At 47.1% G+C, this 27,995-nt stretch overlaps 2 protein-coding genes across 6 annotated transcripts in view; one reads left to right on the forward strand and one right to left on the reverse strand.

Moving 5' to 3' along the window:
• The window catches only part of RPL35A (ribosomal protein L35a), a 290,620-nt gene that overhangs the window by 73,089 nt on the left and 189,536 nt on the right, over positions 1-27,995 (forward strand). The window contains exon 1 of one of the 2 annotated variants that reach the window (XM_054982074.1): positions 3,445-3,455. The exons of the other annotated variant lie outside the window; for it this stretch is intronic. The gene's annotated coding sequence lies outside the window, so the exon portion shown is untranslated. Of the gene's footprint in view, positions 1-3,444; positions 3,456-27,995 lie in introns of those variants that run through there. 2 annotated transcript variants of the gene reach the window in all.
• The window catches only part of RUBCN (rubicon autophagy regulator), an 87,152-nt gene that overhangs the window by 39,730 nt on the left and 19,427 nt on the right, over positions 1-27,995 (reverse strand). For all 4 annotated transcript variants that reach the window (XM_054982064.1, XM_054982063.1, XM_054982062.1 and 1 more), the window contains exons 2-7: positions 20,262-20,415; positions 12,468-12,551; positions 10,438-10,597; positions 7,113-7,219; positions 6,120-6,273; positions 3,223-3,777 (exon numbers count right to left, since the gene is read on the reverse strand). In XM_054982064.1, the coding sequence (XP_054838039.1) occupies positions 3,223-3,777; positions 6,120-6,273; positions 7,113-7,219; positions 10,438-10,597; positions 12,468-12,551; positions 20,262-20,415 (1,214 nt within the window). The remainder of the gene's footprint in view (positions 1-3,222; positions 3,778-6,119; positions 6,274-7,112; positions 7,220-10,437; positions 10,598-12,467; positions 12,552-20,261; positions 20,416-27,995) is intronic.

Below are 27,995 nucleotides of genomic sequence, written 5' to 3' on the forward strand. Positions count from 1 at the left end.
TCAGTCTTCTTCTTCCCCCTCTTACTCTTCCTATCTTGCTCACAGCAGATGAGCACTGACACTGGATGGCACCAACTCTTCCATGTAAGAAAGATCTGCATTATCCCATTATTCCATTAGAATGGGACCTCAGGTCTCCCATGCCACAAAACTGTAATGTGTGCTAAACCATCATGACCTTGGGGAAGGCCTGGCTATGCGCATTAGGCCTCCTGAGAATTCTCAAGCTGCCGTTTTCCAGCAGGGGCTTCTTGAGGGTGACACCAGTGTCTTAACGGAAGGCTTTGCATTCAGTGCAGTGTGCTGGGATGGGGTGGAGAATCTGCAATGCGCTGGCTCCAAACCTGCTACCGGATCTTCTAGTATAATGCTGATATCCCTGTGCCTTCCTGAGGGCAGGCAGCAAAGCGGAAAAAGAGAAAGAAGTAGGAGGAGGAAAAGAAAAGAGAGAGGAGGGTTACTTACCATGGCAGAAGCCTGTCTGTCCATCTGTGGGAACACCACCCTTAGTACCCTGAAAACCCCCGTTACATTCTCTGTGGTGGTCCCCACCTTAGTGAATGGCCTGCCTCAGGAGGTTAGGAAACCTCCTACCCAGGGGTCATTTCGCAGAAAAAGAGCTGGAGGGACTCATTAGCACAACACATTAGCATATGCCACGCCCCTTGACATCACTGGCAATGTCATTTGCATAACTGATTTGCATATGCCACACCCCCTGACATCACCTATCCTGACTGTTTTGGACCCAATCCTGGCCATTCAGGGCCAAAATTGGGCCCAAAATGGCAAAAGGGGGCTGAAAATGGCCAAAAAGGGACCCAAAATGGTCAGGATCAGGCTGCTGCTGAGCGGGAGAGTGATTCACCACCCATTAGAGGCCTGATCCAGGCTGTTTCGGCCTCAATCCAGGCTGAAACAGGCCCAAAGTGGCCGAGAGTCAGGTGGGCGGGGCCACCTGACATGTGACCTCTTTGGGGAACTACTGGGTTCCTACGTGTTCCCCCTTGAAGTGAGCCCCGCTCCTACCCTCCTGGCTTTCCACAAACTATGCAAAATGGAATTATTCAGGAGGGCTTTTTTATGCGGCGAATGGGGGCAGATATGGTGTGAAGGAACAGTTCAGAGAGATGACTTGGAACGAGAGATGTGTGGACTATACTTATTGGGTAAATTGCTGGAGCAGGTTTGTTCCTGCTCGGTAGCCTCTACATCCATTTAATATGTTTGGTCAAATTGCTTGTGTTTTGCTTCAGCAATGTTTCAGCTCTGTACTGGATTTATGCTGTTTTTTTTAAATGTTTGCAATTTCATATTCTGCTACCTTGCTTTAAGGAGCATCACAACCGCTGATCATGTTGTCTCATACTATACAATCCGCCTTGAGTCTCAATAAGAAAGGCAGAATATGAATTAAATACATAAATATCATCAAGAGCGCTTAAGGCAGAGATTCCTAAGCACAGTTCCATCCATTTCCTGAAAATCCTGGACAAGCTCATCCATATTTCATGCAGAATATCATGTAAATTATGACAAGTCCTGCAGTGACAGCAGGCAATAAGTGATACGGAAGATGGTACAGCATGGAACAGCCCAGATCTCAGAAGCTAAGCAGGATCAGTATTGGATGGGGGACCAGCCGGGAAATCTCTGCCGAGGAAGGTAATGGCAAATCTCCTCCGCTCCTCACCTGCCGTGAAAACTCCTTGCTTGGGTTGCCATAAGTCAGTTGCGACTTGATGGCACTTGTGTATGTATGGGAAAGGGCATTTGGAGAAGCAGGTTCAGGTTGGGCTGGCCCATCCAGTAAAATCAACTACTGGTTTGAGAAGGACGTTGACAGAGCTAACGGATGCTGGATTAAATACTGTACTAAACACATTATAGTGCAAGGGTAGAAAATGTGCTGTTATGTGATTTATCTTCTAGCTGCGCAGCATCAGGCTATTCAACTATTTGTGCTGGGAACCTTTATAAATCAAGTCAGGGACAGCAGCCTGTGTTTACTCTTAACCAGGGCTTTTTTTCTGGGAAAAGAGGTGGCGGAACTCAGTGGGTTGCCCTTGGAGAAAATGGTCACATGGCCGGTGGCTCCGCCCCCTGATCTCCAGACCGAGGGGAGTTTAGACTGCCCTCCGCGCCGCGGCCCACAAATGGGCTTTTATGAACAACATTCATAAAACACAGTGAATTAATCACAAAACCATAAAATCAGTAACAATCTTTTAAAAGTCATTAAAATCGTCCAGGCGCAGGCTATTTAAATAAATATTTGGGAGTCCGTATATGGGCATAGTAGATGGGCATAGTAGATGACCGAGGGCAGCCCCAGAAAAAGCGGTGGTCTTAGATGGAAGAAGGGGAACACTTAACCAACTGCTCTGGAAGTTCTATGACTCTTCAACGTTACCTCTCTTACCGCTTTCCACTCATCCTCAGCCTCTACGATTTCCTCCTCCTCATGCCACACTCCTCCCTATGGACTGCTGGCAATGTATGCCATGCATCAAGGTGACAAAGAGGGGCTCTGATTAAAAGGGGGGCAGAATATGACAAAAATGAAGGAGCGTTTAAAGGGCTCCAGGAGTGCAACACGCTTTACAGATGGTGCCTAGAGCTGCCTCTTCCTTTCAAGGCAAAAGACGTTTAAAACTCAGTCAGGAAATAGACTTCAATCCGGAAGGGTTATAAAAGAACCGAAAATAGGAAAATAGAAATTCAAATCTAATAGCAATATCATTTGAATTAGAAGCAGCTCTCTCCTTCCCAAACTTATTTAGCTTCATTCTTCCCTCCTCAACTTTTGCTTCTTACCCAATTCCTGGCTTATCTGTCAATCTTCCGCTGAGGGACCACGATCTACATAACATATATCGCTTCCACCCAACAGTGGGTGCTAAAACTGCTGCTTGGTGTAGTGGTTAAGAGCAGCAGGACTCTAATCTGGAGTGTCGGGTTTGATTCCCCACTCCTCCACTTGAAGCCAGCTGGGTGACCTTGGGTCAGTCACAGCTCTCTCAGAGCTCTCTCAGCCCCACCCACCTCACAGGGTGATTGTTGTGAGGATAATAGTAACATACTTTGTAAACTGCTCTGAGTGGGTGTTAAGTTGTCCAGAAGAGCAGTATATAAGCAGGAGGTTATATATAAGCACAAGGTTAATCAGTGCTGAACAGCAATGTTAATAATCACAGCAGACAAAACATTCATCCACCTTACCGTGAGCTTTCCCAGAGGCCACGTTGGTATCTGAGTGGGAGCGTACGTGGCTCCTCTTGAGCATCCCACGGGTGGCTGATGTCTGTCCTTCTGAGAAGCTAGACCTCCGCAAGAGGGTCGTCCCCCGGCTGCTGCTCCCACCCGCACCCTGTTCCCCCAAGGACGAAACAGACTCCTGCTTCTGAGAGCTGCCGGAGGAGAACAGATTGGAAGTACTGCTCTCGGTGCTGTTGGTGGTGGCCGTGCTGGATTCACTCTGGCTGCTGCAAGCCCGGTTCTGCCGACCCAGATTCCCAATGGCCAAGTACTCCGGTCCATCTGTGTCTTCCTGGCTGCCCGCCCAGGGATCATCATTCTGGCTGGCTGAGGTGCTGGAACTCATTTCACCAGCAGGGGGGAAATTGTCCTGGGGGCAAGAGATGGTAAGGTTTGGAACTGGGGCAGCAGGGTGTCGGGAGGACCTCCCCTCTGCATGCCAGTGGGACGAGGCACATCGGGCGTTTTCCTGAGGCTGGCTGGAACCACTGCAGACTGAAGCACTTGATGGCCTCCTGTCTAGAAAGAGGGAGAGAAAGAAACGTTGAGAATCCTCCAGCAGCCAGCACCACACAACAGCATGACTCAATCACTGTAAACTCAGGGGTGGCATCTCTTCAGAAAAAAGCGAAAACTGCAGAATTTCAAATACGCCAGCGCAAGGACTTCTACTCAAGAGCAGGACTTCCCAAGTCCCCCACTCCCCGGCAGGAGCCCTGAATGCCCCTTGAAAATTCTGGGGAGGGCAGTGTGGCTAGGAAAATCGGACTCTGTGAGCAGAAGTCTTTGCTCCTGCCGCTTACAAGTTCTCCAGCTTTCTTGTCACATTATTATAAAGAAACAGGCCAGATAGGACTGGGGCATTTGTAACCACCATATAGAGTAGGAAAAAGAAGTCAGACAGCAGTGATGGGGAGGAAAGGAGAAAAGTGAGTTAGAATTTTGATGGCCCATATGCAAACAGGGTCTTGAGCACGTGGGGTCTAATTAGAGGGCAGAATGTGTGTACGTGGGAGCAATCAGTGACGGCGAACGCACACGCTGCTGTGGGATAGGAGAACGCCCGTCAGCTGCAATACTGAAAGACTGATACGCTGGCCCTCAGATGCCTGTGTGGTGGAGCAGCTAGAGCATCACGCCAAAAGCTGGGAGAACCAGCTTGACATCCCTGCTCAACCATGCTGCTCACTAAGTGATCTTGAGACTGCCATGCTCCCTCAAGAGCCAAATCCCACGTTACAAAGACAACATGGCAGACATGCAGTAGCCATAAGGTCTACTTATGTGTTCCATGCTGGGTCTGGGTTGGGATTGTGGCACCCAAGAAGAAAGAACTTCAGTCTCTTCCCCGCCGTAGGCTTCCTAAGCTGAAACAGTTATCCTTACATATAAGTTACCCCAATGGGGCAACAGTGGCTCCCTGGGGCCATACCAAGTCAGGAAAAAAGGGCAAGGGGGGGGGCAAGCTCCTTTTTCCTGCATGGGATGGGACAGTCCCTATGGACTTTGTAATGTGCGAATTATCCCTGAGCCTAACTTACTTTACAGAGCTGGGACCCATGGACTCTTTGGAGGAAGATCAGGTGTTAGCCGTGTTGGTCTGCAGTAGAACAGCAGGATTTGAGTCCAGGGGCACCTAGAGACCAACAAGATTTTCAGAGTATAAGCTTTCGAGAGTCAGCAGTGTCTGAAGAAGGGAGCTCGGACTCAAAAGCTTGCACTCTGAAAACCTTGTTGGTTTCCATGTGCCACTGGACTCAAATCCTGCTGTTCTTTGGAAAAAGAGCAGGGTAAAAGTGATTTATGCAAAACATGTATATGCTCCAGAGGCAGCTCACCAAATAAAATGGTAAAATAAAATTTAAAAGGTCAATGATATATAAACCATAAAATCCAAGAAATGTAAATGTCGGAGTAAGAATAAATGTTTTCACCTGGCACCAAACAGAAAGTTAGGCAGGTGCCACCAGCCTCTGAGACAGCCACTATTCTTCCGCCTCAGGACCTGCTCTCCCTCCGCAACGGCGGCGTTGGCGGAAGGCCCAGTCCAAGACAGAGCAAAGGATGCGAAGTGCCAGACAGGCAGGACGCGCTTCCAGCCTGGATCCAGAACAGGGCCCTGGGAGTGCTGCTTTGCAGGGTCCTGGCCAGGGCACAGGTGAGTCTCAGGAGCCTCCACACCTGCCAGGAAATGCAGCTGAGCCTGATCAACACCCAGTTTAAGCTGAGGCTTGAGAAGGCTGCCTTGCTGGATCAACCAGTCCACTAGGCACAAGCGCTGTGCTTCAGGAGACACCCGAGTGTCACCTGCCAAGCCTGAGGCCTTACTCCAGGGGAGACCAGACCACACCAGGCCTGCCTACAGAGCACAGGACAGGTGCCGCCCCTGAAAAAGCCCCTTCTCTGGTCAACACCTGCTTCCCCCTGCAGGTGGGGGAAGAAGGAGCAGTGATGGGGAAGATGATCTGAACTGGCAGGCTGGACAGGGTGTGATGGACACGCTGCAGCCTGGAAAATTCTTGCAACAACACCACCAGTTTGCTGCATGAATGGTTAGTACTGGAATGGAACAGCCCTCTTGGATCAGATCAACAGAACTTCTAGTCCAGCATCTTGTTGCCAAAAGTAAACAGTCAGATGCTTCCAGGAGGCCCACAAACAAAGCATGGAGGCGCTCCCCCCCCCCCCGCCCCCAGCAATTAGTCTTCTGCCTGTGAAAGGTTGCTCGGGGAGGTAAACATTCAAAGCACAATAGCTGTATAGTGAAACACAGGCTTGGCCACAGACAGTGGCCCCAAGATGGAAAACGAGTTGCACACAGGGAAATTCAGGCGGAGAAGGGCATGACTCATCTCTTTTACCTTGCATGCTGGCAGAAGACAAGTGAAGACCTGAGAAAGAGCCGAAATATCGGTGGGCCATGCACTCAGCAGGAGGGGTGCACACGGATCCAGGAAGCGCTGTGAGGCTCTGGCTCTTTAGCACAGGCATGGAAGCCTCACTTTTCCGAGCAAACTGCAGAGAGAAGAGCCTCATTCGTGAACCAGAAACACACAAGAAAGCAGAGCCGCAGGACAGGAAGTGCCCGAGGCATCACTGCGATCAGCTGACCTTCGGGGAACACTTTCCATGCCATCTTGTCTGCCGCAGAATGAGCTATGGTGCAGGGCACTGGATCATCCTGTTGAACCGCATCAATGCTGCAATGCCACAACTACACCCGTTCCACATGCACATGACAGGAGAAGATCAGCAGTGGCAGAGAAGCCGTTTTTCAGGGACCCTTGGCTGCCATTACTGATCTTTTCATCAAGGAATCCCCAGCTTTTTCTCATAACAGGCTGAAAGTCAGAGGTAGAACTTAAACGTTGCTGCAAGGTTATATATTCCTGACAGACAATTGCCCAGGCTCCAAAGAAGTTGACTTCCCTAGGCATCTTATTCCATTGCTTCACTGATACCTCTTAAGACTTCGTCTCAGACCTAAACCCCTAACTTGAAACAACTGCCTCTTGTTCTACCCTCAGGGGCTGTAGCAAACAATGGAAACCCTTTCTTTCCCAAAGCAGGCCTGGCAAGCTATTCCCCCAGAAGTCATTTTTACCTGCCCCAGGTAAGCAAGTAAACTCATATCTCAAGATGAGCGAAGGAAGCCCCCTTTATGTCCCATCCCAGCAGAGCAGTTTCCTTTTTGCCAGTCATTTGTCAGCACTTTTGCAAGTGACTTTTGGTATTTCACTTTCAAGGTCAAGGTGCTTTCAGCTCCAAAATGGGACAGATGTGAAGGTTGACGGCAAAGGAGCATCCAGCAAAGGGGGGGGAGAAGAGGCAAGAACAAGGAAGGCTTTCCTCACCATGGATGTGTCTATTTGAGCAAGCAGCCGAGGATTATTCTGTTCCACAGCCTCCAAACACTGCAACATAACTGTGACGTGGGCGTCGCTGAGCAGAAAAGCCGAATCTATAAGGTAGAGGGGGAGGAAAGAGGAGGACTTTTCAGGATTCAGATTAATACATTCTATTGCTCTTCAGGCTTCTCACTCATATAGTAAAGTGCACAATGTTTGTTTCCTATTAGCCCCATGCCTTGAGCTTTCCATTGGGCTGCCAGAGGTAAGAGAAGATACCAGAACACAGAGAGCCAGTTTGGGGTAGTGGTTAAGAGCAGCGAGACTCTAATCTGGAGAGCCAGGTTTGATTCCCCCACTCTTCCACATGAAGCCAGCTGGGTGACTTTGGGTCAGTCACAGCTTCTTGGAGCTCTCTCAGCCCCACCCACCTCACAGGGTGATTATTGTTGTAGGGATAATTATGACATACTTTGTAAACCGCTCTGAGTGGATGCTAAGTTGTCCTGAAGGGTGGTATTTAAATCTATTATTATTATTATTATTATTATTATTTCATTCAAATTCTCCCCTCACTCATCCCCAAAGGCAAGCTACAACACCAAATGCAAAATCCCTACAAAATACAAAGCACTAACCAGGAACTTAAAAGCATCCTGTCTTACTTTCCTTCTAAATCTTTCCAACAGCTGATACGGCACTGGGGACAGAGATTTCCAGGGCTGTGAGGCAGTCCATAAGAACCCCTCTTATGCCCCCACCCAGGGAGTTGCAGACATGGCGCGTGGGTAGCTGTCAGGGGGTACTAAGCATCGTGGCAGAGCTCAAGGAAGGGCACGGTATCTAAGCTGCCAACAGCTTTACTCTGATCTAGGCCAAGAGAGAGTCTGGAGGATGCAAGCAGCTCCTCTGCTCCTCACTTATCTGGTTCCTCCCAGTTTTCCTCAGCAGTTTTACTGCCAAGGCGGATCCCTCAATAAGTATGCTTGGCTCACACCCGTAATCACCCCAGGAGTCCCTGGAACATGAAACAAGACACAATCAGCTGCAATGACACAGCTACTTGTGGAGGAATCAGCTTCTATTGTGTACTCGCCACAGACACACACAAGACATCTCGACAGCACGGTAACAAAAGAGACTCTGCAGCGATGCTATGATAACAAAGGGCTCTGTCTTCTTGAGTATTGCACTTTGGGGCTTGGTTAGCTGAAGAACCTCTGAAGAACCTGAAGAAAGGTGTCACAGAACATTTTTAAAATAATAATAATAATGATAATAATGTATTTGATTTATAGCCCGCCCTCCCCGCAAGCAGGCTCAAGGTGGGTTACAACAGTATAGTAATACAAGAATAACATAAACATTTAGATACATTAAAACCACAGTCAAAATTCCAGGATGGCAGCCCCCTCCGCTCTTTCCCAATAAAAAAAAATCTGCCCTGAGCCTGCTGATGCGGGGAGGGCAGAATATAAATCGAATAATAATAATAATAATAATAATAATAATAATAATAATAATAATAAATGTAAACAAGGTGGAGGAAATGGGGTATAACTGATGTCGCCACAGTGACTACACCTATGGGGGGGGTAATTATGTAGCCCCTCCCCTGACGGGAGACTGGGAGGGAGGCATTTCGAAGAGACCTTAGACTGGCCTCAGCCATATGCCAGGAGAAACATCTCTGTCTTACAGGCCCGCCAAAAGGATATAAGATCTTGGATATAAGATCTCCCTCTCCAAGCACTGTTCTGACAGTCTGGTTGTCTTGTAATCCCTCATCTCCACTGATGATTCCATTTCTATGAGGGAGAAATAAATCCCCTGTTTTAGTGATTATTTGCAGGCCTAACTATTAAGAGAAATAAGTGATGTCATGATAAACACCAATTTTTGTTTTAAGGAGGTGGCTAGTAACTGCGCAATCTCGTGTAAAGGAAGTTTTTATTTTCATGCACTGAATATAGGTAAAGTTTTGTGACAAAGTATGCCAAATATTTAGAACAGTGATTCAAAAAGGTTATATATCCTTCTGGCCTTTTGAGCATGAGTTTCTATACGTGACTAAAAACCCTGAAATTAATATAAAGCAGTCGTTTACTGGACCAGATACTCAAAACAGTGGACTATTCAGACTTTACAACTAGACATAGGCACGAATCGAAATACGAAGCAAATTTTGTCACGAAATGGGCCGTTTCGTATGTTGCAAAACAGTGTTTTGTGGGGCTGCGGTTATCATGAAATTCACAACTTATTGGCCGGTTTCGTTAGCTTTGTGAACGATCCGTAATTGCAGACAGGCTGGCGCCGATCCATTGATTTCTTAGGCAACAATGGGCCCAGACCTTTTGTTGCCATTGGAAACCCCAATCATAGCCCACTTACCCTTGATTGGCAGCTCTCCTAGCCATCTGGAGAGCTTCCATTCTGCCCTATACAGTTAGGAGCTGGGGGTCAATCCTCTAGGCAACCAAGGAGGTGGGGCTTCTGTAGCCATGGGCACGCTAATCTCACCCCTCCAAACCCTATTAGATATCTGGCACCTCTTAAAAATGGTCACATGGTCGGTGGCCCCACCCCTGTCAGGATCAGAATGCTCTTTTGTATACCTATGCTTAACCGACTCCATATTTAATCCTTTCAGGGTTCAGTGCTTCCTTCCCCAGGTGCAGAGGTTCCCAGGCAGCTATCTCACAGACCAGCATTGTTTTGGCTACCGACGTTCCACCAAGAACCGGCCTTGGGGAAGCTTTCGCTTTTGCAGCTTCAAAGGGAATATTTTGAGAACTGTGGGGGGAGGATGGGTCAGCTATGATATTTAATATGTATCCCTTGCTTTGCCTGGCATTGGTAACAATGCATATGTACCAACCTGGATATTGCATTCAGGCCAGTGGACTATAATAATCTTTTTCTTCATTAAATGCTTTTTGGAAACAATGGACTTTTGTCTAATTGCAGAAGGCAGACTGGAGTAAGGATTTTATCTAGCCACAGTTCTGACAACCCCCTGATCTCCAGACAGAGGGGAGTTGCTCATGCGGAGGGCAATCTAAACTCCTCTCTGTCTGGAGATCAAGGGGCGGGGCCACCAGGCCCCGCCATGTGACCATTTTCGCTAAGGGCAATTCAAACTTTAAAAAACTCCCCCCTTGTTCCAGCTGACCCAAAGTGACGTCATTGTGCGGTCTTGAGTTCCACCACCTCTTTTCCCAGAAAAAAAGCCCTGTTCATGGGAATACACCTCTGGTTCTCCAGAAGAGAAGCACAAAACTGCTTTGGGCAGGACAGGGGATCATATAACATCCTGGGTGCTTCTTACCTGCATAGAATTTCCTGATGTACTGCTTATTCCCAAGCAGTGGTTTCAGCTGGGCTGATAGACAATGCAACTGCAGACTGTGCTGGAGCCACAGCTCAGCGATGGCTCGGTCGCTGACAATATCGGTATTCTTTTGCCTGTTCTCATGCAGCTTGATGAACTGGAAGACAAAGGGCACTTCTAAGACAAGGCAGACAGCAGCAGGATCCAAACAACCACCTGGATTACGTGCCTCTCTTCTCAGTAAACCTGACCTGGACAGCCCAGGCTAGCCCATTTTCATCAGATCTCAGAAGCTAAGTAGGATTGGCCCTGGTTGGTTTTGGATGGGAGACCACCAAGGACAGTCCAGGGTCATTATGCAGAGACAAGCAATGGCAAACCTCCTCTGACTGCCTCTTGCCTTGACAACTCTATGGGGTTGCCATAAGTCGCCCGCAACTTGATGGCACTTTCCATCATTTGACCGTAGTGCCTTCTAAATTGCCAAACGCAGAAAATATTTGGGAGGCAGCTGTTTAAGGAACCATCCATCAAACGAGAGGCAGCATAGTCTGTAATTTTGGGTAAGATGCTATCTTTCAGCCTCCCGATCTGTGACCAAGGGAAATGGCAACCTGGGGCTGACCTGAGGCTATAGCAGTTAAGCCAGGATTTCTGCTTGAACCACAGATATTGAGATAGCAACAAGTTTGCTATGGGCATCCGGAAATAATTCCAAATATTTTCTCATAGGGACGCACTCTCACCCATACTGTTTTTGCACCATTTGCTTATAAATAATTGCCACATCATGGTGATTTTCCAAAATGGTAACTCTGAGGTCCCAGTAGAACTGGGTGACAAATGTAAAAGGGATGTCAACAGACGACAAACAAGGTTTGGGTGTATTCACAATGGAACACAAAGTCACCTAACATCACTTTACATTGCATGTAAAGTGCCAGTTTGGTGTAGTGGTAAGATCAGCAGGACTCTAATCTGGAGAGCCAGGTTTGATTCCCCACTCCTCTGCTTGAAGCCAGCTGGGTGACCCTGGGTCAGTCACAGCTTCTAGGAGCTCTCAGCCCCACTCAACTCACAGGGTGATTGTTATGAGGATAATAACAACACACTTTGTAAAGTACTCTGAGTGGGCGTTAAGTTGTCCTGAAGGGCGGTATATAAATCGAATGTTGTTGTTGTTGTTGTTATGACAGCAGTTCACTAGGAACCAGCAGTGAGATGTTTCCAACCAACCATTAGGGGAAGGCACCATGCAGGGTACAGGCATTCCCTGCCTTCTCTTTTGCTGTTCAAGCAGAGCTCCAGAAGTGGAAGAAGTGGGCAGGGATTTTAGCATTCCTCACTGCACCCCTGGGCCCATGTGCCTTTCATCTACGAGTCTCCAGACTCCAGGCATCCAGAGGTCAAAAGGGACTGATGGAGCAGAAGAAATACATGAAGAATAAAACGCATTTGGATCGATGCAATTCTTTACGTAATAGCTCACGAAAAATGCTCTTTCTGAAAAATATTCGTCACTGAACTAAGTTAACAACCAAATTCAAAAGTAAACTTGTTTGCATGCATACATGGAAACTGTATTGTGGGACAAACACAATCATGGACTTGTTTTATGGATAAAGATCAGTTGAAAAACATTGGGCGGAGCCGAAGTTGTCCTTGGCTTAATGGACTTCCCCCAGATCTCCCGCTCAAGCGGCAGCCCACTCTGTTCCCATGCCCCTTGGTGCTCCGAAGGTCAGTCCGAGGAGCCGGCTTTGCCTTACAGGCCTGCTCATTGCTACCAGGCAACAGCTCCCCCTCATTTAGCTCCCGTGTCCCCTCCTCGGCTTCTCTTTGATCTACAAGTACTACTTTTCGTCAAGCTGTCTTTGTCCAATTTGCGTTTCAGATTCTCTGCAATAAAGAGGCATGGGACCAACCTCCACTCACCTATTTGATCAGGGCTCAGATTCTCAGATGCTTGTCACACACAAACACCGATCCTGAATCTCAGCTGCTCCATCCTCAGAAAATGGGCTTACCTTCTCAACGTGATGGGCAACAGGAGGGCTCAGCCAACGAATGTCCTTCACAAATTGCCAGTAGTCCTTCTGCCTGAAGCACACCTGCCGAGGAAACACACACAGATGAGATGGCCCTGGCAGCACAAACCCCGAAACTCCACAAGTGCTCCAAGACCAGAGCGGAGGTGGGGCAACCTTCCTTGCTAAAAAGATAAAAATCATTATGAGGCGGACCTAAAAGGGAGAAGGAAGTTAACTCTTTTTCAGCCTGTGAATATGGCCTGCAGGCTAGACTTTGACAGGAGATTCAAATTGCTTCTTCAGTAACAATCTCCATTATTGTAAAGAGTCGAGTAGCACCTTTAAGACTAACCAACTTTATTGTAGCATAAGCTTTCGAGAAACACAGCTTTCTTCGTCAGATGCATCTGACGAAGAGAGCTGTGGTTCAGGAAAGCTTATGCTACAATAAAGTTGTATCTGATGAAGAGAGCTGTGGTTCTCGAAAGCTTATGCTACAATACAGTTGTATCTGACGAAGAGAGCTGTGGTTCTTGAAAGCTTATGCTACAACAAAGTTGCATCTGACGAAGAGAGCTGTGGCTCTCAAAAGCTTATGATACAATCAAGTTGCATCTGACGAAGAGAGCTGTGGTTCTCGAAAGCTTATGCTACAATCAAGTTGCATCTGACGAAGGGAGCTGTGGTTCTCGAAAGCTTATGCTACAATCAAGTTGCATATGATGAAGAGAGCTGTGGTTCTCAAAAGCTTATGCTACAATAAAATTGCATCTGACAAAGAGAGCTGTGATTCTCGAAAGTTTATGCCACAATAAAGTGGCATCTGATGAAGAGAGCTGTGGCTCTCAAAAGCTTATGATACAATAAAGTTGGTTAGTCTTAAAGGTGCTACTGGATGCTTTACAATTTTGCAACTACAGACTAACATGGCTAACTCCTCTGAATCTAATCTCTATTATGGATCCTAGATTGATAGGGGCACGCTCACAAGTGGACTACATTTGAAGGTTCAAGTTAAATACATGAGGAATGGAGGGGGGAAACATTCCAAAATATGCAAAACTGACCCACCGCACATCCCAAACTGCTGGAATATTAACCAAGAGTACAACAAAATGCTTAGTGAAGTATCCAATATAAACTGCAATACAGCTGTCCGTAAACTTTAATGCTTACTTGGCGGGCAGTAGTCTCTCAAATACCTCCTAAGCAACAAGTTTTTCAAAAAGGATAAATACGATACTCCAGAAAAGACGTTATATTTATTATATATGCACGCAACACACAATCCAGGGATACATTTAATGAGACCCTTAACAGCTATCAGCCAACTCCTCAATGAGTTGGATCAACTTCCACCCCAACCAGCACTAACCCGTTTAGTCAATGACTCTCCAAGTCTTCCCACGAAGATGTCTCCCTCCCTATTACAGGCGTCCACCATCCAGTTTTTTAAATGGCAGGTCTCTGTGGCAGACCGACTGCCTCCGACCAGCTGATTGCTGCTATCGGTATATTTTAAATTGATATTCGATTGCTGTGCTCTTGGTGATTTTAAACTGTTTTAAGGTGTAAGTTTTATTATAAATGTTTTTATTGACGTAATCTGCCCTGAGCTTGCCTGTGTGGGGAGAGCGGAATAAAAGTCGAAAGTAATAACAACAATAACAACAACATTCGATTTATATACCGCCCTTCAGGACAACTTAATGCCCACTCAGAGCGGTTTACAAAGTATGTCATTATTATCCCCACAACAAAACACCCTGCGAGGTGGGTGGGGCTGAGAGAGCTCAAGAGAGTCGTGACTAGCCCAAGGTCACCCAGATGGCTTCAAGTGGAGGAGTGGGGAAACAAACCCAGCTCTCCAGATGAGAGTCCTGCTGCTCTTAAGTGACTGACCCACGGTCACCCAGCTGGCTTCAAGCGGAGGAGTGGGGAATCAAACCTGGCTCTCCAGATTAGAGTCCTGCCGTTCTTAAGTGACTGACCCAAGGTCACCTAGCTGGCTTCAAGTGGAGGAGTGGGGAATGAAACCTGGCTCTCCAGATTACAGTCCTGCCGTTCTTAAGTGACCGACCCAAAGTCACCCAGCTGGCTTCAAGTGGAGGAGTGGGGAATCAAACCCGGCTCTCCAGATTAGAGTCCTGCCGTTCTTAAGTGACCGACCCAAAGTCACCCAGCTGGCTTCAAGTGGAGGAGTGGGGAATCAAACCCGGCTCTCCAGATTACAGTCCTGCCGTTCTTAAGTGACCGACCCAAAGTCACCCAGCTGGCTTCAAGTGGAGGAGTGGGGAATCAAACCCGGCTCTCCAGATTAGAGTCCTGCCGTTCTTAAGTGACTGACCCAAGGTCACCTAGCTGGCTTCAAGTGGAGGAGTGGGGAATGAAACCTGGCTCTCCAGATTAGAGTCCTGCCGTTCTTAAGTGACTGACCCAAGGTCACCTAGCTGGCTTCAAGTGGAGGAGTGGGGAATGAAACCCGGCTCTCCAGATTACAGTCCTGCCGTTCTTAAGTGACCGACCCAAAGTCACCCAGCTGGCTTCAAGTGGAGGAGCGGGGAATCGAACCCGGCTCTCCAGATTAGAGTCCCGTGCTCTTAACCACTACACCAAACTGGCTCTATTAAGTAATAAATAAATAATAAATAATAAAATAAATCCAACTGCTTCCCAAGAATCTCTGAACTCAAGATGCCAGTCTGGTTGAGAGATTTCTTAATTAGAAAGTGCCTGAACAACAGATGTACTGTGTATGCTGCACCCTTTAGCAAACCCTCCCCAGATACTGAATATAGATTCTTCACTCTTATGATGAAGCACCACTGAATATTCCTACGCTTGGTCAGGGCCTCTAATTTACTGTGATCGCGACAAAAAGCAGGCTTCTATATTGGCCGAAGAGGGAAAGCTCTGCAAAAGAGATTATCAACTCATAAGAACATAAGAACATAAGCAAAGCCATGTTGGATCAGGCCAGTGGCCCATCCAGTCCAACATTCTGTCACATACAGTGGCTAGAAATCCAGTGCCATCTAAAGGACTGTCAGTGAGGCCAGGACACCAGAAGCCCTCCCACTGCCTTCCTTCCAGCACCAAGACAACAGAGCACCACCTCCCCACAAAGAGAATACCATCTATCTCCTGTGGCTAAGAGCCACTGATGGACCTCTGCTCCATATATTTGTCCAGTCCCCTCTTGAAGCTGGCAATGCTTGTAGCTGCCACCACCTCCTGTGGCAACGAATTCCATGTGTTTATCACCCTTTGTGTAAAGTAGTATTTTCTTCTATCTGTTCTAACCCGACTGCTCAATAATTTCATAGAGTGCCCACGAGTTCTTGTATTGTGAGAAAGGGAGAAAAACACATCTTTCTCTACCTTCTCTAACCCGTGCATTATCTTGTAAACCTCTATCATGTCTCCCCTCAGTCGTCTTTTCTCCAGGCTAAAGAGCCCCAAGCCCCAACTCTCTTCTCAAAAGAACAAAAACCCAGTCGTAAGACGGATCCAGGCAACTTAAGAGTTATCTTTGTTGCTACAGAGGAAGATAAAAGTCTGTGATGTAGAAAGGAAGGAATTTAAACTGTTCAACAGCTAACAGAAACAAGGCCAGGGAACTTAGTAAGAATGTGACACTCTGGAAGAGGGAGGAACGAAAAAGGAAAATACAATCAGGGTTATAAAACCACGAGTAGGGTGGAAACAGCGAAATCTCTCTTGCATAAGCATAATTCATAGAAAGGTGGAAAGCCCCATTTGGAGGAAAAGGGTGAAAAACCCAATAGAAGTTTTTTTATATATTTTATATGAATATAATAAATATTGTTAAAGTGGCAAGTGCTCTAACAAATAAGTAAATAGACAAGTTAATGCAAAATGTATAAATACAGACTATTGTATAAATAATGTATATACACAGACTAATTTGGAGGTGAATCTAGTTTTTGGTTTAAGCAGAATACATGGGCACAGGCTTACCCACTAAATTAACTTAATTGACAGGAGGTTCAGAGCAGACAAAAGAAAATATTTTTTTCAAAAAGAAAGTATGGTTAATAGAGGGGATTCGCTGCCACAAGATGGTGTGATGCCCACTAGCTTAGGCGGCTTTAAAAGACTAGGCAGATTCATGGAGCAGGTGGTCTAATTAATTATTATTAGCCATGATGGCGAAATGGAACCTCCACATTCAGTGGCAATAAACCTGTTATTAGCAGAAGCTGGGGACAAGCCACTGGGAGAGGTGGTGACATTTTTACCTTGTTCTACTAACAAGGTTCTAAGGGGCATCTGATCAGCCACTCCTGGAAACGTAGTCCTGGACTAGATGGACACCTGAACCAATCTATTGATCTCAATGGTTATAGATAGAACAAATTGACCCTCCAAATTGACAAATTGACCCCAAATTGGCATGGAGTTGTTTTCTGTTGCCGCAGAAGGTTGGACCAGGACCAACGGGTTGAAATTAAATCAAAAGAGTTTTCGGCTAAACATTAGGAAGAACTTCTGTACAGTTAGAGCGGTCCCTCAGTGGAACAGGCTTCCTTGGGAGGTGGTGGGCTCTCCTTCTTTGGAGGTTGTTAAGCAGAGGCTAGATGGCCATCTGACAGCAATGCTGATTCTGTGAACCTGGGCAGATCATGAAGAAGGAGGGCAGGAAGGGCTACATCAGTGCTTAGATCTTGCGGCCCCTTCTTACATGCCCAGGATACGCCAATCGCCACCTTGGGGTCGGGTAGTAATTTTCCCCAGGCCAGTTTGGCTAGGGATCCTGATGGTGTTTTGCCATCTTCTAGGCATGAAGCAGGGGTCACTGGGGATGTGAGGGGGGGTGGTAGTTGTGAATTTCCTGCATAGTGCAGGGGGTTGGACTAGATGACCCTGGCGTCCCCTTCCAACCCTACGATTCTATGCACTGAGAGAGCCCCACTGAAGGTGACCAGCTGTGCATTCACATTCTGACGTTTCTTTTCTTGAGTATCCCTAAGTGGTGACACCCTTCTTGCTGCTATACCTTCTTTGCTCCCAGTGTAACATCTGCTTTGAACACTTTGAGAAATGAAGACGTCAAATTACAGCCAAGGAGAGATTTAAGAGGAGTATCACAGCCAGTTTCATGGCCCTGAAATACGTAGCCTGGAAAGGACTTACCTGCAGCTCTTCATGATCAAGATGGACAGACATTTGTTTGGACCAAGCTTAGGGGCATTCAAGAAATGGGGGAATTTGGAAATCCCCCCCTCCCCACCAGGATTCTGAGCAGGCCAATTCACTCTTCCTCCTTTTTTCCTTTAATTGGATCTTAATTGCTCTCAATATCCTATGCCTCCCGTTGCATATTCAGTCATTATTGGTGGAAAACGGGCTTCTTAATTTGCAAATCCATGTTTTTTCTACATACCTAGAGTTCTCAATAATGTAGAAACCCCTATCTTGTCTGCGAATGGCCTACTATGTCGCTTTCATCATCCACACAGAGCTGTGGACCCCATGAACAAGTTCCGTGCACACTGACAAGGGAAGAGGAAACACGCAATTGTCAACAGGCCCTTGTGCAAACAGAGGTGCTACAGGAAGAGGAACAGAAGGGTTTGAGTCCAGCGGCACCCTCTTCTGAAGCAGGGAGCTCCGACTCCCAAAAGCTTCCACCCTGGAAATCTTGTTGGTCTCTAAGGTGCCTCTGGACTCAAATCCTGCCGTTTTACTCCAGACCAACATGGCTACCCACCTAACACTAACCTTAGAAGGAAGAGGAAGCGCCCTCCGCAGCACAGATTATCTAGCACACACACACCTCATTCATAGGATCCAAGTCAATCAGCAGCCAGTTTATTAATAAATACACTCATCTGGGCAGACTGTACATCAGGCAGTAGTAGGGATCCCAGACCCCTGATGGGGGCGGGGGATCCCCCGCCCCCGCCCCTGCTACCCCACCTCCGCTTACTTAACTGGTGGGGGGCGCGCACCTTCCCTGTGGGCTCCCCCGCGGCACTGCACGCTCCCGTATGCAGCAGCCACCGGGATCGGGCCCATTTTGGCCTGGATTGGGGCCACTGCGGAGCACGGGAGTGCTCCTGCGCTCCGGAGCGCCTGAAAACGGGCCCGATCTGCAGCAAAACGGGCTCATTTTCAGGTGCTGCAGAGCGCAGGAGCGCTCCACAGCACCTCAATACAGGCCCGATCCACGGCAGAACGGGCCCGTTTTCAGGCACTGTGGAGCGCAGAAGTCTTCCTGTGCTCTGCAGCGCCTCAAAAACGGGCCCATTTCAGCGCAGATCAGGCCCATTTTGAGCCCCTGCGGGCCCTGGATTTGCTCCCAGGGGCCGTGCAATGATGCCACTTCTGAAGTGACACCATCGCGCCTGTGGGGGGGGGAGCGCACGCACTTTGTGCACGCGCATCCCCTCTCCCCCAAGGTAAGTGCCAGACCCCTATCCCCCGCCCGGAGGTTGAGGGGGCCTGGCAACCCTAGGCGGCAGCAGCAGCAGCATGATCTCATTTCTTAATATCACTCTCATAACTCGATATCCAAGAATGTCCGTCATTTATTTATTGATCTGATTTCTATTCCGCTCTCCCTGCAACTGGGCTCAGGGCAGATCACATTTTCAAATGTACAATAAATATAATAAAATTTTGCAGCAATATAAACACTAATCACACATAAATTATAAAACAGCCACGCACATTTTGCCCCACTGCCTCAGCCTAATAACCCAAAGGGCATGGGGGCCAGTTACAGATCCCGAGGGGGCTCTGTCATGGGAAAGTAGGGTGCCCCACCCTGCACCACGGATGTCTCAGGAAGGATACTTCTTCAGGCGGTTGGGAAGAAGGGCAAGGAAACTTGCTGAGATCTGATGGGCCAAAGCAAGCAAAACAGGGTAAACAATGCTTAAAATGGAGCATCCATGCTCTGGATTCACACAGGCCATTTCCTTTTTGTTAATAAATAATAAGCATTTATGCACCACTTTTGTCATAAGTCCAATGCATTACCACAACAACTCTAAGATATTATCCCCCATATTACAAGTGCAAAGGTGGCTATGGGTGAAAGACAGCGGTTTGCCTAAAGGCACAGGGAGTTCATAGCCAAAATGAAATATGATCCGGCATCCACCTGGATCACATCTTATTCTTCTAGCTACATTTGCTCTCTAGTAGGCCCAGGTGTCAATTCGATCCCAACTTGCTCCGCTTGCCTTATTTTATAATAGCAACACGCAGTGAGATTTCTATTATCTCTCAAGGTAAGATGTAGAGGAGTTAGCCGTGTTAGTCTGTGGTAGCAAAATCAAAAAGAGTCCAGTAGCACCTTTAAGACTAACCAATTTTATTGTAGCATAAGCTTTCGAGAATCAAGTTCTCTTCGTCAGATGCCTGATACAGAGACTGGTCAAATACAGAAGAGGAGGAGAGAGAAGAGGCAATTAGGGGGGGAAAGGGGAGGGAGCAACCAAAACATTCCTTTGCTAGTATATGTAAACATCTCCTTTTGGTGTGTGTATCAGTTGGCTTCAAAGGAGTTTGCCCTGTTAGTTTGTAGCAGCCAAACAGCTAGACCATCCAATTCCAATGCAGTGGGCTTTCGGGAACCACAGATCTCTTTGTAAGATGCATCTGACAAAGAGATCTGTGGTTCCCGAAAGCCCACGCCAGGTGCCACTGAGCTCCCAGGACAAGCGCATGGGCTCTTTTGGGCTGCTCAGAATCTGTCTAAAAAACCTAGAAGAGCAGCATCAGCACATATTTCAAAGAAAGCCACCTGAGAAAACCTACCTTGTCAGGGATCAGTCCGTGGTAGAGGATGCTGTGCATGTCTCTGCAGAGCCGCTCCAAGCCGCCATATTTAGACCAGACGTTGGGATTATTGATCGACACCAGGCCTTCCACGGTGCTCTTCAGATTGCCTAGCAGCTTCCAATGCTCCTTCCTGAAAGAGGAGGCAAGCTTTGGAGTCATACAAGATGCTTGCTATTCCCCACCCCCCCACCCCCCGTTAAAATCAAGCATGAGCGTCTGCCTTGTGGGGAACACCGGAGCTTAAAGAGCACAGCACGACCACTCAAGGTCAATCAAAAACCTGCACATGCTCCGTTACACACACACTCCCCACAGCGCTATTAGAGAACCTTACAGCAGCAACATCAGGAATATCAAAGGCTTGAAGTTATTTTGCAATATTCTTCCTCCCAAGCACTTTCATTGCTTTCACCAATGCTTTAAAACCATCTTACATTTATTTGTACCTTAACTTTCACTGCAACCAGGGCTCATTTCAAGGGGGAACGCAGTTCCCCAAAGAGGTCACATGTCAGGTTGCCCCACCCACCTGACTCTCGGCCATTTTGGGCCCGTTTCAACCTGGATTGGGGCCAAAACAGCCCGGATCGGGCTTCAGATGGGTGGTAGATCACTCTCCCGCTCAGGAGTGGCCCGATCCTGACCATTTTGGACCACTTTTCAGCCTTTTTCAGCCCCTTCCTGCCATTTTGGGCTCAATTTCGGCCCTGAATGGCCAGGATCGGGTCCAAAACAGCCAGGATAGGTGATGTCAGGGAGTGTGGCATACGCAAATCAGTTATGCTAATGACACACTTCCAGTGATGGCAAGGGACGTGACATATGCTAATGAGTTACACTAATGAATTCCTCCAGCTCTTTTTCTACAAAATGACCCGACTGCAACCATGCCTCTTATCAGCCAGAAAGGCACATTCTCTCTTGCTCCACAGGGCAGTACTAGAAGTAATGGGCGGACATTATAAAGAAGTGGATTAGGAAAACTTTTCTAATAAGAGCAGTTCCACAGTGGAACAGTCTGCCTCAGGATATGACAGATTCTCCTTCACTGGAGATCGTTAAGCAAAAGATGTCTGATAGGGATGTGTTGCTACATATTGCTGCACTGAGCAGAGGGCTGGACTACATGACCTGCAACGTCTGTTCCAGCTCGGAGACACCACGACTCTTGACTCCTGCAAGAGTAGTAGTAATTATCTTTATTAAGAGTAATGATTGCCCTGACCTGGATAGCCCAAGTGAGCCTGATCTCATCAAATCTCAGAAACTAAGCAGAGCCAGCCTTGGTTAGTCATTGGCTAGGAGACCTCCAACAAAGACCAGGGTGGCAGAGGCAGGGAACGGCAAACCACCTCTGATAGTCTCTTGCTATGAGAACCCCACCAGGGGTTGCCATAAGTCAGCTATGACTTGAAGGCACTCTCCACCACCAAGAGTAATAAGAACATAAGAACATAAGAACATAAGCAAAGCCATGTTGGATCAGGCCAGTGGCCCATCCAGTCCAACATTCTGTCACACACAGTGGCTAGAAATCCAGTGCCATCTAAAGGACTGTCAGTGAGGCCAGGACACCAGAAGCCCTCCCACTGCCTTCCTTCCAGCACCAAGACAACAGAGCACCACCTCTGATAATGATTATTATCAGGTCACACCCTCAATGTTGACGATGTTTTACAGAATAATAGGTCTCTGTCGCAAGGAATTTACTACATCAGTTTTGACTATGAGGTAGACAGAGGGAGGGAAAGGAGAGGCAAGAAGGATGAGCATGCACAAATAGGGTCCCTTGGGTTAAAGCTTTGTTTCAATGGCAGTGACGAGCTAAATTAAAGGCTTCATGGAGCAGGAAGAAGGAGTAGAGAAGAGACAGAGGTGGCAGCAAGCACAGTGTTTTTCGCACAAGAGGCAACGAGGGAGAAGCCAGAGACTGTTGGACCGCTGAGATCAGCAGGGTTGATGAACAAGAGCTTCTTAAGCCAGAGCAGAGCTACAAAGGCTGGCCGACTCTGAGCTTCAGCCTATATTTAGAAGCCTCCTCTTGTTTCTGTATGCATCAAAGAACCCGCTTTGCATATTAAGACTAGAACTGCATGCTTTGTAGACCACACACACACACACACACACACAAAGAGGCCTGGTTTCCCTCGGACATTGTTGCCTTTGTCCGCTGTTTGTATGAGCACTCACACGGCTAGAACTTGGAATGAATGCGCAGCCAAAGGGGAAATCTCCTATTCTCCCTGCAGCACTATGAAATAAATGCATTTTTAAAAGATACTGCATGCAAAACAAGGTTCTTTTTAAATAAAAGGAATGATGCTGATCCATCCATGTAATTTTCCTCTTTGGGTGAGCGGCAATCGACCTCAAGCGTGCAACTACTATGCATCACTCACTATTCATGAGCGATATGGAACAGGGAGAAACAGAGCAGCACATGAAACCACAAAAGCACTGTTTCCATTTGCTGCTTGGATGCTCAGAAGGGCAATACCAAGATAGTTGCACACATCTCCACCTTCCTTCCGCCTTGCATGGCAGAAGGAAAGATACTTGTCAGGAATGCTTTAGGCCAGGGGTGGGCCCGCTACAGAGTTTTTTGTGGCCCACCAAGACAGTCAGAAAAATCCGCCTTGAACCGAGATTTCCTTCCCGTGCGCGACCGATGATTCGTCTCGTATTTTCCACTAGGACGGCTACGTCAATACGCATGCGCAGTGTAGATACGCGCTTTTCCGGTTGATCTGGTTAATTTCAATTTTGTCTTTGCAACAGTAAATCTATAAATTTCCAACTTCAGTGAAACCACTATTTTATTTAATTTATATTTATTGATTTTTATGATACAATTTATACCTTTTCTGAAATGCAAAGTTAACTAATGAATGCAATCATTTTAAAAGGTGCGGCCCTCCGCTAACCTCCGCTCCCACAAAGTGGCCCCCGAGCCAAAACAATTGCCCACCCCTGCTTTAGGCGGTTCCTGCACTGGGCGCAATGTTGGACTAGAAGGTCTGTAAGGCCCCTTCCAACTCTAGGATTCTAAGATAACCCCAACGCATCTACCACGTATCTGAAGAAGTGAGCTGTGACTCACAAAAGCTCCTACCCTACCACAAATGTTGTAAATCTTATAGGTGCTACTGGACTCTTGCTCTTCTCTACTGCTACAGACAGACTAATACGGCTACCCATCTTGATCTATCCCCATCTACCACGCCTGCAACTCCATCTCAAAGCACCCACTATACTGTCACCCCTTCCTGTTCCTCCAAATTCCTCCTCAGAAATCCATTTTCCCCGGGCAGTCTTCGGCCTGTCTCCCTCACCTCCAACTGCACTTGCTCGCACCTTCAGCTCAATGGCACTGCCGTTCCTCCTGCCCCATTACCTTCCTCAGAGTTCAGATTGTAGGCTCCTTGCAGCAGGAACTTGATGTGTTATTCATGCTTTCGTTAAGCTCCATATGGATGGTCCTGAGACACAAGGGGCTGGATCCTATAGGTTTATTCCATTAATGGTGTCACTTTCCTCCAACACAAGAGGAATCTGCTGGATTCACCGCAAGAAACAAAGAACAATTGCCAAGCCAAGAGTCCCAAGGAACTAGCTAAGGTTACCGGCAGAATGGAAAAGGGGTGGAGGGTGGGACATCAGACACCCTCTGCACTTTGTTGCTGACTGGCTTACAAAGAAAAGCAACTTAGATGCCGATCAGTCACATTCCTACAAAGGAGTCACTGTTCTAAGCTGGAATTGTCCCAATTTCCTCTCTTTAAAAAAAAACAAACCTAGTGTCATCAGTGAGCCAAGATGTTCTGAAAACATGTTTAGCAACTACTTTTGGGGAAATGGTGGTGGCTCTTTTTTTAAAAAAAATTAATAACGGTGTTGTTTTCATTTACCACCCCCAAGTTTTGGAGATTGTTGCTTAAATGAAAAGTTCAAAGTCTCTTACAGAAGAATTTATAGCAACCTTACAAAGAGAACCAGGTTAACTTTGCAATGTGAAGCCACAACAGAAATGCACAAAGCTTCTTTATACCATGAGATCATCGGGATGGTTTTCACCAGGGGTCATTTCGTAGAAAAAAAGCTGGAGGAACTCATTAGGATAACTCATTTAGCATAACTCATTAGCCTATGCCACGCATCCTGCCATCACTGGAAGTGTCATTAGTGTAACTGATTTGCGTATGCCACACCCCCTGACCACCTATTCTGGCTGTTTTGGACCCAATCCTGTGTATTCAGGGCCGAAATTGGGCCCAAAATGGCAAAAAGGGGCTGAAAATGGCTGAAAAGGGGCCCAAAATGGTCAGGATCGGGCTGTTGTTGAGCGGGAGAGTGATCTACCACCTGTCAGAGGCCTGATCCGGGCTATTTCAGCCCCAATCCAGGCCAAAACGGGCCCAAAATGGTGGAGAGTCAGGTGGGCGGGGCCACCTGACATGTGACCTCTTTGGGGAACTGCCGGAACTGCGTTCCTGTGCGTTCCCCCTCGAAATGAACCCTGGTTTTCACGGACCTTCACTAGACAGCACAGCCATTAGCAGGGCAGAGCTGCAGGATCCATCCCATTTAGGGTACTTGAAGAACCGCCTCACCCTACACAGTCCAGCTTGACAGCAAAGATCTTACAAATTCTGCTCTCTGTGCCCCCAGGTAACAGGGATTTCAATCTACACCAAAAGATACCTACTCTGGACCCAGCCTCAAATGTACCATTCCTGAGCAAGGTGATTGAATTCCTGAATGAAGCAGATTTTTTCGGATCCATTCCAATCTGGTTTCAGGTCTGGTTATGGGTCTGAAAGGTCCTTAGTTGCCCTGGAGGATGACATGTGCCAGAAGGACAGGAGAGTGAGGCGTTAATTCTCCTGGACCCCTCAATGGCTTTTGATACCATCGATCACGGAATCTTTCTGGACCGCCTTTCAGGGTTGGGACTGGGAGGCCCCGGTTGTGGTGGTTTTGGTCCTACCTTGAAGGTAGGTTCCAGAGAGTGGTGATGGGGGACTGCTGCCCCTTGGCCTCTTGCTCCTCTTGCCTAGGGAGTTCTGCAAGGTTCTTTCTTGTCACTCATGCTTTTTCAACATCTATGTTGTTGCCTTACGTACTACCCATAGTGCTGGGAGACGCCGTCTGATCTGGGCGGAGTTGCCACCTATATGCAGATGAATCCGTTCTATCTAATGCTTCCCACAGATCCCAGGGAGGCTATGGAAACTGTGAACAGGTGCCTGGAGGCAGTTCTGGGATGGATAAGGGCTTACAAACTGAAACTTAATCCTGACAAAACAGAGGTGCTGCAAGTGGGGGGAAGGTTTGGCACAGGAAGGGGGTATCTCCTGCTCTGGATGGGGCTGCACTCCCCCTAAAGGGGCAGGTTTGCAGCCTAGGCATGCTACTGGATCAGCAGGAGCCAATGGTCGCCAGGAACGATTTTAACCAGCACTAGCTGGTGAGCCAGCTGTGGCCTTTCCTGGGCAGAAAAGATCTTGCCACTGTGATACATACCCTGGTAATACCCAGATTAGATTACTGCAATGCGCTCTATGTGGGGCTTCCCTTGAAGACTGCCCGGAAACTGCGATTGGTACAGAATGCTGCAGCCAGAGTGTTAATTGGAGTGGGACCATATCTGTATTGGGTCCCCGGCCCAATTCAAGGTGCTGGTATTGACCTTTAAAGCCCTATATAGCTTGAGGCCAGCATATTTTAAGGATCAGCTTCTCCCATATGAACCTACGTACCGACTCTAGTCATTTTCAGAGGCCCTGCTTTGTGTACCCTTTGTGCTCTGAAGCCAGATAGGTGAGAACACGAGGAAAAGGCCTTCTTGGTTGTGGCACCGAAACTTTGGAACTCCCTCCACAGGGAGATTCATTTGTCTCCCTCTGTCATCGTCTTCTGCCAGTGAGTGAAGACTTTTTTGTTTCGTTTGGCATATCCACAAAAAACTCCTCCCTGGGTGTGTGCATTTGTTTATATGTTAATATATTTTTATGGTATTTATATATATGGGATAATAATAGTATACTTTGTAAACCGCTCTGAGTGGGCATTAAGTTGTCCTGAAGGGTGTTATATAAATCAAATATTATTATTATCATCATCATTATCATTATTATTATTATATTAATGTAATATTAATGTAAAACTCCTGTTGTTCACCACTTCAGGGACCTAATTTTGGGGGGAAAGGTGGCATATAAATATTTTAAATATTTATGTGAAGATACTTATTTATGTAAAGGTGAGATACTAGTCAGGTTGATTTCTGTAAATCAACCTGACTAGTATCTCATTTTTTTAAGCATCTCAAATGTTCTCTGCCTTTCATCCAGAGAAATAAAGCCAATTAAATAACTGTAACTCAGACAGGACTCATTTCGAGGGGGAACGCACAGGAACGCAGTTCCGGCAGTTCCCCAAAGAGGTCACATGTCAGGTGGCCCCACCCACCTGACTCACAGCCATTTTGGGCCTGTTTCGGCCTGGAATGGGGCTGAAACAGCCCAGATTGGTCCTCTGACGTGTGGTGGATCACTCTCCTGCTAATCAGTGGCTTGATCCTGACCATTCTGGGCCCCTTTTCAGCCATTTTGGGTCCAATTTCAGCCCTGAATGGCCAGGATTGGGTCCAAAACAGCCAGGATAGGTGATGTCAGGGGGTGTGGCATATGCAAATCAGTTACGCTAATGACACACTGCCGGTGATGGCAAGAGGCATGGCATGTGCTAATGAGTTATGCTGATGAGTCATGCTAATGAGTTCCTCCAGCTCTTTTTCTACGAAATGGCCCCTGAACTCAGAAGACATCTGGGAAGCATTGCTACTATATAAGACTTAGCCCCCCACCCCACCCCCCAAGCATTGATCACTTGTTTTGGTGATATGGCAAAGACTGTTTTCATTACAGAATTGTTCATGAACTGTACTCTTAACTTAAGTGTTTTGACTGTATTGAGTAAAGCTCAGTTTTGAGGGTTTGTTTAAGTTATTGTTACATTCTTTGAGATTATATTTTTTATTAATGTTGCATAACCTCTTTGAGTGATGACAGAGGCAGGATACATTTTTTAAAGAAATAAAAACTCCCTTTATTAAAAAAGAGAAATTACTTTTTTTAAAAAAACCAACTGAAGCAGGGAAGGTTCTCTGTTCTAATGGGCTCAAGGGCTGCTTCCACACGGTGAAAACTCTTCATGCCGCGGCATTTACAGCGGCAACGGCACATCTACACAGCTGCTCTTCCAACCCTTTCCTTGGCTCAGCCCTTTAAGGATGCCATTTACAGCCCCTCCCCCCAAATCTGGAAGGCTATTTTAGTACTTTTAAAAAATCAGAAGTCCTACGGAAAGAAAAGCAACAACTCCTGTCTCTTTTGCCATATCAGTATCGAAAGCTACAGGATTTATTTATTTCATTTATACCCTTCCTTTCTCCCCACTCGGTTCTCAAATGGCATACATCGTTTTCCTCTCCTCCAGTTTATCCTCACAGTTACACTTGTGAGTAGGTTGGGCTCAGAGTATGCGACTAGCCAAAGGCCACCCGGCAGGCTTCCAAGGCACAGCAGGGATTCGAACCTGGATCCCCCAGATCCTAGCCCAACACGCTAACTACTATTGTCTCTGTGCAAGTCTCTAGGTTGCAACCAGGCAATATTCTGGATGCAAAGTGGACAGCATGGTGGTATA

This window comes from Eublepharis macularius, chromosome 6 (assembly GCF_028583425.1).
Source record: "Eublepharis macularius isolate TG4126 chromosome 6, MPM_Emac_v1.0, whole genome shotgun sequence".
In the NCBI taxonomy this organism is placed as follows: domain Eukaryota; kingdom Metazoa; phylum Chordata; class Lepidosauria; order Squamata; family Eublepharidae; genus Eublepharis; species Eublepharis macularius.